The sequence below is a fragment of the Sander lucioperca genome, chromosome 3 (assembly GCF_008315115.2).
Source record: "Sander lucioperca isolate FBNREF2018 chromosome 3, SLUC_FBN_1.2, whole genome shotgun sequence".
In the NCBI taxonomy this organism is placed as follows: Eukaryota; Metazoa; Chordata; class Actinopteri; order Perciformes; family Percidae; genus Sander; species Sander lucioperca.
Window position 1 is genome coordinate 10,203,368 of NC_050175.1, and position 13,204 is coordinate 10,216,571.

Below are 13,204 nucleotides of genomic sequence, written 5' to 3' on the forward strand. Positions count from 1 at the left end.
TCCGCCATTGAGGGACCCACGATCAGGGGGAAAGGGTCAGAGAGCCACTCCGACAAGCAGCTGCTGCACGTTTCTCCAGCCTTCAACCTCAACTTTGGCTTAAGCTACAATTTTTAACACTTGACGCACATTCTTGTCTTATATCCTGTGGATGATTTCGGTTGACACCTGTGTGTCGTCACTACTAAGGAACGTTTTTTTTTTTTTTTTTTTTTTATATACCAGATTGTAGAAGTAACGGGCAGCGAAGAACCTCAGCTAGCTACAGCTATAACGAGGCTATAGCAGGCTAGCTAACGTTAGCTAGCGACCTGGCTAGCTGCACACGAGCTGAGCATTGCTCGGTGGTGGGGCGGGGGGCCGGCTTGCCTACAGTGTCGTTTGATGGATCCGAGAATCGCCTGGTTTCAACCAGAACAACGTGGACCTGCTAACAACCTGTGGATGCAGATTTGGGAGACGACACAGGGGCTCGGGTATTTACATGTAAATAACAGCTACACCACTGGATCTCAGAATACGTCTAGCTTGAAAGCGATCGTCAACGGGGCGTCGGGAGCCGGTCTCGCCAGCAGAAACGGAGCACTTGACTCAAACACCGGCAGCAGCGAAGCTAGGACTCAGGGGATGTCGACCTCAATGGGGGACGGAAAAATAACGGCACAGCGGGACTTTATACCACTGGAAACTAATAGCAACCACAACAACCGAGCCGGTGGCAGGGGCGGTGTTGGTGAAGGGGGGCAGCAGCAGGGCAGCGGGGTCGCTGTGCCTTGTAGGGGGCAGACGGATGGACACCCCAACAAAAGGAAAAGAGACAACAAAGCTAGCACTTTCGGATTCAATTCCAGCCTCTTGAACAGTGGCAGCGGCTCCAACACAGGACGCTATGATGGTTTCACGGGCACGCCGTGGAAAGTCAGGAACTACTCAGAAGGAATTGTAGGGTAAGAGAGAGTTTAATCAAACGTTGGCTGATTTGACGTCTCTTCTTTGAAAACCCGCTGCTTTTAGCGGAGACGCTCACACTCGCCTCCCACAGAGCAAGCCTATAAACTAGGAGTTAATGAACTGTTATTTCACCTATTTTAAAACACTCGCACACTGAAATGACATGCAGGGAGACGACTGAGGTTGACAGTCTCACCCCACCCACTTTTCCGTCCCCACCTACTGAATCGACAGTTGGATAATTTTGTATATAGTAACCCCAAAATGATCTGTGAAAGTGAGTCTATCCACACATTTAAAGGCATTACGACATTTTACACAGTAGGTTTAAGGTGCAGACCATTTGAAGTCATTAAGAAATTGGAATTAGAGAATTCTCACCCCATAAGGTGTAGGAAAGTAACTACAAGTATTTGCCTAAAACTAGTTGATTTACGTTTCAAAGAACACCATAGTGGATTTTAAGGAGCTATGCATCAAACCATGAATTAATTGTTCCAGCACTTTTGTATTCTAGGTTAACTTTTCAACAAAATGCGCTGGCATGAAAAAAACACAAGTTGAAGCAAACCTTTAAACATCCAGGAGGGTTAGACATTACAGCTCGTATTACTGGCTTTTGAACAAATATTCACATGGAGGAATAAATGTAACACCTTTTGTGCTGCAACAGATAATGCCTTTGGGCATTACTGTAGAAACCGAACAGGGCAGCACTGACATTTTTTAATCCTGGCCTGCTAACATTATATTGTTCATTAAAGGGTTGCAAACTAAACGTTGAATTAAGGAACCGGTACACACAAGTCTAGGGCTGGGCATGTGGAGAAAATCAGATATCACGATATTCCTGACCAAATACCTTGATGTGGATATTACAACACTGATGTAGGCTTGACAATTTGTGCTTTAACAAAATATCTTCACAATCAGATTTTAGATAAATAATCATCAGTAATGTGGATATAATGAGTAAGTGGTTAAAGGCAAATAATATAACTAAACTTAAGCCATATTACTATATAACCAAAATCTAAGACAATATACTGTAAGTCTCATATCAGGATATAGATATAGGCCTAATATCGATATATTGCCCAGCCCTACACATAACACACTACTGCTACTGCTAGGTAAGGTGCATATTTAAACAAACCGTTCTGTCAACAGCTCTAAAACAACTTGTTTTAATGTAGAGAGCCAAGAGAGAGCAAAGAGGAGGTAACAGTGCTACCCAAAACAAGAGTGACGCTTTTACTAGACGTGGACCATTTCATTGGTTCTCCTCCAGGTTCCTTAAGCCCACAGATGATAGGCTGGCAGTATTTCAGAGGAAGTCAGAGTTGATGTATTCGCCTAAGTTGACAAACTGCTTTTGAATACAGTATTGTGGGCAAAAGTCAGTATGTTCACTATGACCTAGTGACCAAGTCAATTTTTTTGCAATACTGCAACAGCTCAAACGATAAGTTAAGAATACATGATTACACTGCTGATTATTAGCAGGTGAAGGAATATTGTGGGATGACAAGTGACTCTGAGTGTGTGACGTGACAAATGACTCTTGGGCGCGATTGCATACTTGGTGTGTGGACCCAACTTGAGATTGTTTCGTCATTGTTTGGTCAACGCAATCTCTGGTTTGGTACATACTGAGCATACTGATGGACAGAAGAAATGGGGGCATTGTTCCTGAAATCTTGACCAAATCCAACCAGGCAGGGCGATGATTAATTGTCAAAGACCTTTTTGAAAGGCATGTGCATATTTAAAATTGAAGTTGAGTAATCCTTTGGGTCAAATTAGGTGGAAGCGTACTTCCACTTAATTTAGTGAACGATTCAGTGAATCACAAACTGGAGACTCCTGTTTCGTTCAGTGAGTTTGTGAATTGATTCATTACAAAGCATGTACATTTAGATGTCATACTAGAGCTATTCCTTTAACATTGGGCAACAGTATTAAGTCACAAGTTATAGCCTAATGAATGCACAAGACATTTATTAACCTCTAACTACATCAGTGACCTCCTTTCCTCACCAGTGGTTCTCTTAGATATTGTGACTTGGGAGAAATATTTTGGTGGGTTGGGCTCTGTTTTAATGACCTTTTAGGTGCAGAGATTTGCCCCTTCCCCGCCCCTCTCTGTTAGACATGTGTAGACAAGCAGAACACCAGAATGTGGAGCTCAGTGTTTGGCTGATCCTCATTTATAGTAATATGGAAGCTCTGTGTTTGCATAAGGACATTCCTAAGTGATTAGCTCTGCTAATACCAGAACCTGAACCTCATTGCCTGATCAAACTAACCACCCCTGACTGCTCTCTCTCTCTAACCATACTCTGTCATCCCAGTAAATATATTTTGTAATGTAGTTGTATTTGTAGACATACAGTATGTATGTGGATGTATAAGGTCTGACTGTTAAAGGAACATGCCGACTTATTGGGACTTTTGCTTATTCACCGTATCCCCCAGAGTTAGATAAGTCCATACATAGCCTTCTCATCTCCGTGCGTGTCGTAACTATGTCTGACGCACCCACCGCTAGCCTAGCTTAGCACAGATCCTGGAGGTAACCGGCTCCATCTAGCCTACTGCTCCCAATAAGTGACAAAACAACGCCAACATTTTCCTATTTACATGTTGTGATTTGTATAGTCGCAGCGTGTACAAATAAGGTCACATGAGACGCAGCCATCGGAACTATTCTCAGAAGGCGAAGCACTGCTACTTGGGCGGAGTGATTTGCTCGCAGCACCTGAGAAGCCCCGTGGTGAGGAGCAGAGAGTAACAACGGGGCTTCGTCAGACAGAGTTACGACACGCACGGAGATGAGAAGGGTATGTATGGACTTATCTAACTCTGGGGGATACGGTGAATAAGCTAAAGTCCCAATAAGTCGGCGTGTTCCTTTAAGTTATGTTAATTCCACGGTTAAATCTCCACTCATAATACATGTTTTGCTGCTTGGGAGATGCAGTCTGGATGTTGTATGTGTAGAAGACACCCTGTTCCACGGTTAGTAATAGCACATATACAACATCTGCGATCAGCCAAATGAAAGATACTTGAAATCATTAATTGCAGTTAGCCTTATCATTATGGGTGGTAGCATGTTTTTGATGAGCATTGTTGGTTTGTCAAATTTGCTTAATTTGGTGCCCTCATTGCTTCCTTCCCATGCGTGATTGGCTCTTGCTTAAGAATGCACATTTTATTGTACTTTTACTCCGTATTTAGAAACTGTGAACAATTTTTTTTTTTTTTTTTTTTTGCCATTTAGACTTTTTTAGTGTCAAATTTAGTGTCCTAGTCGGATGCAGGGAATAAGATAAGCTTTGACCATTCCAGTGTTTCCCCCAACAAGCACAGGAGGATAGGCTTTGATCCATCTTGGCTGTCAGAGAGGAAATACTCCTGGCTCTACAAGACCGATATTGGTAAGGTTAGGTGCAAAAGTTAATAAAAATGATCACTGGGAAATAAACTATGGGGGATCAACCCAAGGGAAACACTGCGTTCAGTCAGGTTGAGGTTAAGGGAGCGAGCAAGGGTAAACCTGGGACTGATTGTTGCATTTGAAATGTGTAACAGTGCAAGTAGCAAAATGGGTGAAGGTGGGAGTAAGTTCAGCATTTGCGTTTTACGCTCCTCCAGTCTTTGTGGGACAGAGAAGGTTCCAAGCAAGCGGTCCGCCCTCACGATGGAAAAGGACCGGTGTTTACATGCTCCACAAGGCCTCACTTCCACAAAACAAAACCAACCCCCTTAGAGAGAAACCCAAGCCTCTTCAGTGTCTGTCCAATCAGATATGGAGTTTTAAGGGAGTGTTTCCACCTCATTTTCTGGTTGTGTAGAACAGTTATTTAGACTCCTAATATGGGCATAGGAAGACGGTGTAGCCTGGGAGAGCTGTGGCCCATTCTGCCCTGCTGCTGTTCTGATCTGGTGTTGTGTTGTGGGTTTTATTGTGTAGGCAAGATGCAATGTTCCAAAGTTCCAGTCATTTTATAACAGGGTGGCATTGTGCGAGAGTGAATTCAGAGTGATAGGTGGATTGACCAGATGGGTCTGTTGTTTTTCTGTATAACTGGCCATTCTAAATTACTCTCCTGAAATGTACATGTTTACTTAATTTATTTGTGCAAAATCAACAGTAATTGGGAGATTGATTTGAGAGCAGTTGATCTGGTATTTCCAGGTAGAAGAAACAACCCCAGTTAAACACTGTAATAAGCCTTACTAACAGACCCACTAGGGGTGATTTGATGCATTGGTGTCATGGCCAATCCAAAGCTGACTGTCATATACAAGATGGAGACGTGATATTATTTAAATATGGGGATAATGGCCCTCGGTTGTACACGTGAAAAACGAACTAAGTAAAACAGCTTGTAGTATTCATCTTAAGTCAAACTTATTTGAACTTTGCGCTGATAATAATAATAATAATAATAATAATAATAATAATAATCTTCACAGAGTTGATCTTCAAAGGGGTCGTCACAAAGTAGCATCCAAAATGGAGAAAGCTAGTGTTTTAGCTATGCAGTTTCACACACTAACAGTTTCTCTGGTAAAATAAAAACATCAGGGCAGACACTTGTTGAATAGTTTGCAGGCATGTTAGCTAACATGTCCCGTCCCAGCACACACATTGTGAGTGGGAGCAGGACTTTTGGTCTTTTAAATTGTATATGCCTTCACCACAAAATCTTTTACATTTTTTTAGAGCTTTATTGTTGTGCAAGGGCACCTCGACAAAAGCTCCTGTGTGTGGGCTAATTGTGCTGCATGGCTTGTTTTGTTAGCCTGCCTGTGAATGCAAAGGGATGAGTTTCTGCTCTTTTCTTCTAACGTCTTCATTGTAACCTCACATCCTCACAGCAATTTGCTCCTGTGGCTAGGGCTGGGCAATATATCGATATTATATCAACATTCATTATGAGGCTGGATATCGTCTTAATTTTTGGATATCGTATTATCGTGATAATGACACGTGTTGTCTTTTCCTGGTTTTAAAGGCTGCCTTATGGTAAAGTGATGTAATTTTCTGAACTTACCAGACTTACTAGCTGTTTTATTGTTTGCCTTTACCCACTGAAGTCATTGTATCAACATTATTGGTGATTATTTATCAAAACTCTCAATGTGAAAGCATCAATAGTCAACCCTACAATATTGCCACAATATTGACATCGATGTATTTGGTCATAAATATCGTGATATTTGATTTTCTCCATATCGCCCAGCTCTACCTGTGGCCCAAAATGGTAGTAATGACAGAGCAACCTATACTTGATTAATTTTAGCGGAGCCTAGCATTGGCAGCTAGTTCCAAGCAGTGAAACAGAACATAGCTTGCAGGCTAATGAAATGTATGGTTAATCGCTCACTGACGAGTAGCCCTGGCTCATGCTTTTATTGCCATTCATTGCCGCCGTCTTTTTGAGATTTATGATTCCCAGCAATAGCACACAGATAGCACCTCTGTGACCGAAGCTCCATTATTAGAACCATGGTTCATCCGGCCTCTACTGGCTTTGACATCTATGTCTCGCTCTCCCCTCTCAGCTCGCTGGCTGGCTCTCAGCCAGAGCGTGTACGCCTGTGGAGAGAGATGCCTGCATGCTGGTCATTTGGACACGTGCGGGCAGCTCTCCATACCTCAGCCTTCCCATGTGTAGTGAGGAATGTGTTTTTTTTTTAACCCTCTTCCTGTCCAATGGAAAGCCTTGCCATGCTCCAGACTGCTGCAGTCAGCGAGCATCACACAGTGTTATGGGTTTTTTTTCATAGGGTGTACTCAGACTGTGACCTTCTCAGCATGTGTACAGAACAGCTGGGCTTTGACTATTTCCTTTTGGTTAAGTTAATATTTTTAATTTTTTGTGATAATACAGTTTTAATTTTCAGTCTTAGTGTTTTAGTACCAAAATGTTACAGCTTTCATTTTGAAATGCTACAATAACAGGGGAAGATATTTGAAATGCTAACTTAACCAAAAATAATTAAATTAAATTTGAATGTGTTGACAATGTATAGTAAGAAGTGCAATCATATATGTGGTGTATTTGTTTTATGTTGTTCTTTCCATTTGTATTGATATTTATTTTGAAGAGATGTAAAAAACTGGCCAATGTCCTTCAGGGCAGTTTGTGCTGAGTCGTAACTTTTCTTTGCTCACTAACGGCAAACATTACACGTGGCACTGCTTTCGCCGGTATTGTTAGGGAAGCTACTTGGAAAATGTAGTTTGTGAAGCCACAAGCTACTCCATTGGCAGTATTCGAACTACAGCAATACAAACTTTGAAAGTTGCAAGTTACACTACAAACTACTCTGAAAGAGTAGCTACTAGCCTACGTTGAAGCTATTTCACATCAAGAAATATAATAAACAAATGGGAATGGATTTATTTTATTTTTTACAACATTAAAACTGTACCTAGTTCCTACACAGGAACCAGATCAGTTGATGTTGCTACAAAGTTTTTAGGAAAGCTCAGAAAAATCAACAAATGGATGATGCTCTACTGGTGTGATACTTCAAGCCCACTAGCAATATGTTTATCCTGGCACTGATATTACCATATGTGTAGTCCAACTGCGCCTGTTTTGACCACAGTACTCTGCTGCATCACTCAGGCATGACCAAGCCTACCACTAGCAGTCAGCAGTGTTTGGGCTTCTGTGTAACTCGAGCCGTTTTGTCCCAGTGGCCAACGCTTAGCACCCCAGATCAGTTCAATGATGAAACATTAATGACTCTGTGAGACATTGACACCTCTGCCTTTTGTTTGTGGTTGTCCTAATTTTAAAAAAGCAGTGTGTGATGCGACTCGTTTGCCTCTTGGCAACAATGTCAACCTAAACAGAGCAGTGTCGCATAACACACACTACCCTCTTTTGTTGCAAAGGATGCAGAGGCCCAGTATTTCAAGTCCTTGCAAAACGTGGTGATGGTCATGGTGTTGGGACTCTTTCTGGGACAATATGGCCACAACAATGGTCACAACTATTTCATCACGACCAAACCCATCTTACGCACAACACTGGGCAGAACGTATGTGCTGGGTGGCCGTCGGCTGTAGTCTTTGCGGTGTGTTCAAGAACAACTTTTTGGCCAAGACACAGGCGACTTGAGGAGAGGCGAGGCGAGGCCAGGGTTGGGCTTTGTTGATTGGCATTCAACACCTTAATTCTGTGGAAAACGCTGCTGAGACACTGTTCATTGCATTGAACACGGTCATCCATCATCATCATGCTTCAGGCAGGTGTTTCTTGACACACAAATGTTATGTTCCAGCATGCCTGTTTTTAAGTATTAAATTGTAAAGCTATGCAACAGGCACTTTAAAAGACACCTTTGTACTGTAGTGCCAAAGTATCTGAACAGACAGTAAGTAGTGCTCAGTGGGATGCGACAATAATCTTCTTCTCTTTCATCCTACCCAATTTAACAGATGGCTCTTGTTCACATGAAGGCATTTCAGCACCACACCCATTACCCTCTCTCTCTCTCTCTCTCTCTCTCTCCATTTTTTCATATATCTGGCCCTCTCTACCTTTTTCATTTTTATTTTTCCCTCTGTGATGTGATTTCCCTCATTCTTTCCTTGCTGTCTCACATTTTCTCTTTCTCCTGCCTTCCTATTCCTTCTCTTTTCAGCGGCGTTATTTAGTCAGTAAGTATTATTTACATTCTGCAACAAAGTTAGAAAATAAAGGTGTAACTGGAATGCCTAAGGAGAAACAAGGAATTTTCAATGACCAGAGCGATAATATGATATTGCATAATTTTGTTGTCAGGCCCTGGTGTATAAATGCACAACACTGCCTGCTAATGCACGACACCTAGCACTGGTGGCAATGTTATGCTCCAGCACTTCCTAAACCATAGGGATTCATGTTGAATTACAGTGACTATTTAAATTATCGAAATTTAAGCGGCAACTGATAATCCATTAATTGTTTAACATTTGATGGTTCCAGTTTCTCAGGTGTGAGGATTACCTGCTATTTCTTGTTTGAAGATTATTTTAAACTGCAAATCTCTTGGTCCAACAAAACAAGACATCAATGACATCATGTAGGGTACATTTGGTGCAGGTGTGAACACTGCAAAACCTGCAAAACCTAGACAAAGAAGCACCATTCCAGAAGTCCTCTGAGCGTGGACACTTGCTGTCAGAAAAAACAATTTCAGCCATTCATCCCTTTCAACCGCCAGTAAACACGACTGGCAACATTTCAGTGACTCTAGAATACTCATGCCAGAGGGAAATCTTAGGAAAAAAAGAAGTGCTAAGGAGGAGAGAACTTTTTTTCCTCCTCTGAAAGCTTTAGCTCTGGAAATCTGTTCCCTGAGATTGCATAACAATATTATGATATAGGCAAGTGGGATTATCTGATAAGCAGTACCAAGGGTCCATGTGCTTCCCAGGCAGGCGCAGCGCTGAGATGAAATTTGATCCAAGAAGGTGGGGCATGAGATGGGATTTCTATGGTTGCTCCCAACACGTGATGATAAGGGCGCAGTAGTGGCCCGTTTGCTGTGAAATGAAACCTATTGGTGCTGTTGTGGAGCGGACATGCTCACATCTCAGTAGGCCACTTTTACCATTATTATTTTTTAAGTTTATGTTGCACTCTCATAGAAGCAAACTGAAAAGATTATGATAGATACATGCCCTCTTTTTTTTAGCTTTATAATTATGAAGGTTTGAAAAATACATTAAACCTGTTTAAATCCTTCAGTTTAATTACAACACATTAAATGAACTTGAATTGGTGTTAGGCTTTGGGCTGGTTTGTCTTAATGATACAGAATTGATCTACAGAAAGCAGTGTGCTGAGTTTCTTTTACCCTTAAATGAAAGCTAATGTTTCTGTGATAGAGGCGGAGCAGTCTCTGCAGTGTGCACAGGAAAAGAGATTAGGTCATACAAATTTCATGTGGTTGTCAGTTGCCATGTTGGAGAAGAGGCAACAAATGGAAACTGAAACTTATTTTCTACTCTTCCGTGACAAAATACTATTATTTTACAAAAAAAAAAAAAAATGAAAACCTATTATCAGAAAGAAAAAAAAGGCTGGGACATTAAAGCTATGGCTGGATCACATCATTAGCAAGGTAGTAGCCTATGTAAGGCTGAGATTAAAGCTCGAACACAAACACAGGGAACTAGTGTTGTCATGGACTTAACATAGTGGCTGGCTGTTTACAGTGAGTACTACTTCAAGTGGTTCAGCCCTCCATTCATCTGCATTGTCAGCAATACCATACATTTACATTCATTCACACTTTTGTGAGCAGCCAGTTAGTCTGCATTCAATCCAGCAATAACAATACCTAAAACACCCAGCCCCTTCATTCATTTCAATGAGACCACGGTCTTGGCACACCCAAAAGGTACATCTATCCAAAAAAAAAAAGTTGGTTCTGGCTTTGCCAGTATTCAAACTAGGGATGTCCCGAGCCGATCCAGGTGTCGGCCAGGTGTCGGTGACGGCGCCAATCCAGGCATATTATAATGGACCAGACTAAGCATCTGCAGATACCCAATATTAAAGGACTCTTTTACGGATCGGGTCATCCCAAATTCTAACGTCATCCATTGGCCAATCAAATATTTTGCAAGCAAACTCACTTTTAACCTGCACCTCATAACTTGCTAACTTAACCTTACTTTTTATTTTTTTGTGTGTGTATGTGTTGGGACTGGAGCTAAAATGATTAGTCAATATTCGATAAATAACTTGACAGAAAATTGTCAGCTACTATCATAATAGATTAATCATTTGTCTTTTATTTTTATTTATTTTTTTAAGCAAAATGCCAAACATTACGCAGTCCCAGCGTGTCCTTTTGTGATAATAAACTGAATATTTTTGTGTTTGTTGGCAACAAGCGTCAGCCTCTGGTGCTAAAAATAAATAAAGCCAATGCAGAAGTGCCATTGTATTCAGGCTTAAAGTTCTGCATAATTAAGGGCGTTCCGCTTTGAGTGACAAGTGGACTGTCATCACAGGAGGCGAGCGTAGACTGTAGGCTTCATTCAGTCCGCCTCACATGCATCCACAATCCAGCTCTTTGCCTAGTTTTGGATTAGTTGATGTAACACCTCTGGATTAGCAGGCATCTAAATAATAAATAATAATTATTTCCAGCCCCAGTCGAGACGGCTGACAACTTTCTAAGCTGCTGTTCAGTGTCTTGTTGTCTGACAGTCCTTCAGACTAGCTGTCCTGGTTATTAATTTCATCACTAGCATAGCATCTTGTGTTTTCAATGCAGTGTTGCAGTCTGAGCATGAGCCTATTGTGCTGTTGGCCGTTTGGCTGCAGGAATTTGGGGGTTTAATCAAAGTCACCATGATGGCATTTGGCTAGGGTAAGGAAGTATTTTCCGTACATGGTTAGCAGACCTGGAACCTTTCAGTGCTGCGTCTGTATCCCAGGCTTCTGCAAGACTGAGTGTCTGAGACCGCAGAAATAATAAAGGTGAAACCCAGTCAACTTTGACTGTTGTCAGGTGAAGCGTTTCTGTTACATAAGACCCAGACATCAGACGCACACACAGTGCTCTGTGGGGCCTAATCCAGACGACAGTCGGTCAGTGTTGGTAGCTGCTAGTGTATTTCTTGTCCAACTTTCGGTGGTGTATGCTGGCTTTACTTTGTTGCCTTGTATTTTTCGAAACGCCACTTTACCTCTCTTTTTCTATCGTCTGCCAAGGGGAGTGTGCCTGTTATTGGCCTGATCTGGCTCTATTTGGTTGTTTTTTGCACGTGAGCATGTGTACATGCTTGTGTGTGTATGTGTGCCTGTGGGTTTTTGTTCTTATTTGTCCACCCACATAGACTTGTCCGTGTGCATGTACACAAAACTTGTCAATGGAAAGGTCAGGGCACGTGGGCAGAGCAACCTGTTCAAAGGACAAATGCGTTACCCTTGCTCAGCCTGCCCTTACTGACCCATTAGGGGTTCCTGTTTGGTTTTTGCTCAGCCCTACTGTTTTACCTAAAAAGAAAGAGTTGGTTTGGGACAATGTTAAAAACACAGCTGCCTCTCTTTTGGAAGATAAAACCTTTTTCACTTCTTCCTGGTAAAAATGACCCATTTTTCAGTAATTATTAGGCTCCACCTGTATCAGAAACCGGATAAGATGACATATTAGGACAGAACATATTAGTCTAACTAATATTCCAGCTTGGGCTGGGCAATATATATCGATATTATATTATATTTAACATTTATTCAGAAGAATCTCCATAAATTGAGACTTGTACTAAACTCTGACAAAACTAAAATGATGTGCTTCTCTAAATTAAGGAACACAGACGATGCTCGTCAGATTGTTGCACCAGATGAGAAAGTAATTGAACGAGTATCAGTCTACAAATATCTTGGTTTCTTCTTAGAAGAAAGTTTGTCCTTCAAGCAGCATATAGAGTGTGTTATAGAAACAAAGGCTGTTTCTCTTTTAGTGCGAGAAAAACACTTATACAAGCAACGTTTCTGTCAATGCTGGATTATGGTGATATTTTATACATGCATGCAAATCAATCTTCTCTGAAAATGCTGGACTCAGTATACCGTGCAGCACTACGATTTGTAACTAATTCTAGTTTTCGTACGCATCACTGCAGCTTGTATGAGAGTGTTGGTTGGCCTTCTTTGCACAGTCGCAGGTTGGAGCATTGGTATATTTTCTTTTTAAGGCCATACTGTGAAAACTGCCTCCATACTTATGTTCTCTCCTGACTCCTAAAGTCACTACCAGGAAATGTAATCTTCGATCATATGGACAAATCATGTTTGACATTCCCCGAACGCGAACTGTTTTCGGTGGAAGTGCCTTTAAAGTTTTTGCACCCTCATCCTGTTATGAATTGCAGAATCATCTTAAATTAGACTACCTACCATCAATGACACAGTTTAAAATTAGGATAAAGGACTATTTGAGTACTATATGCACATGTGCTGTTACTGGGCGCTGCTGGTAATTATGTTGAGATGATGTTAAATTGCCAACTGTCTTTTTCTGTTTTCTGTTTTTTTTTACTGTATATTTTAAATATGGAACAATTATACTGCTGTGTTGGCCAGGACTCCCTTGAAAAAGAGATTCTGAATCTCAATGGGATTATTTCGTGGTAAGATAAAGGTTAATAAAATAATAAAAAATAAAATATCCTCTTAAATTTTGGATATTGTAATATCGTGATATGACACAAGTGTTGTCT

The 13,204-nt window shown here is 41.3% G+C and overlaps 1 protein-coding gene across 1 annotated transcript in view; it reads left to right on the forward strand.

Moving 5' to 3' along the window:
* The window catches only part of tent4b (terminal nucleotidyltransferase 4B), a 25,379-nt gene continuing 12,175 nt past the window's right edge, over positions 1-13,204 (forward strand). Inside the window, exon 1 of the mRNA XM_031281572.2 lies at positions 1-947. Coding sequence (XP_031137432.1) covers positions 385-947 — 563 coding nt within the window. The 5' untranslated portion in view covers positions 1-384. The remainder of the gene's footprint in view (positions 948-13,204) is intronic.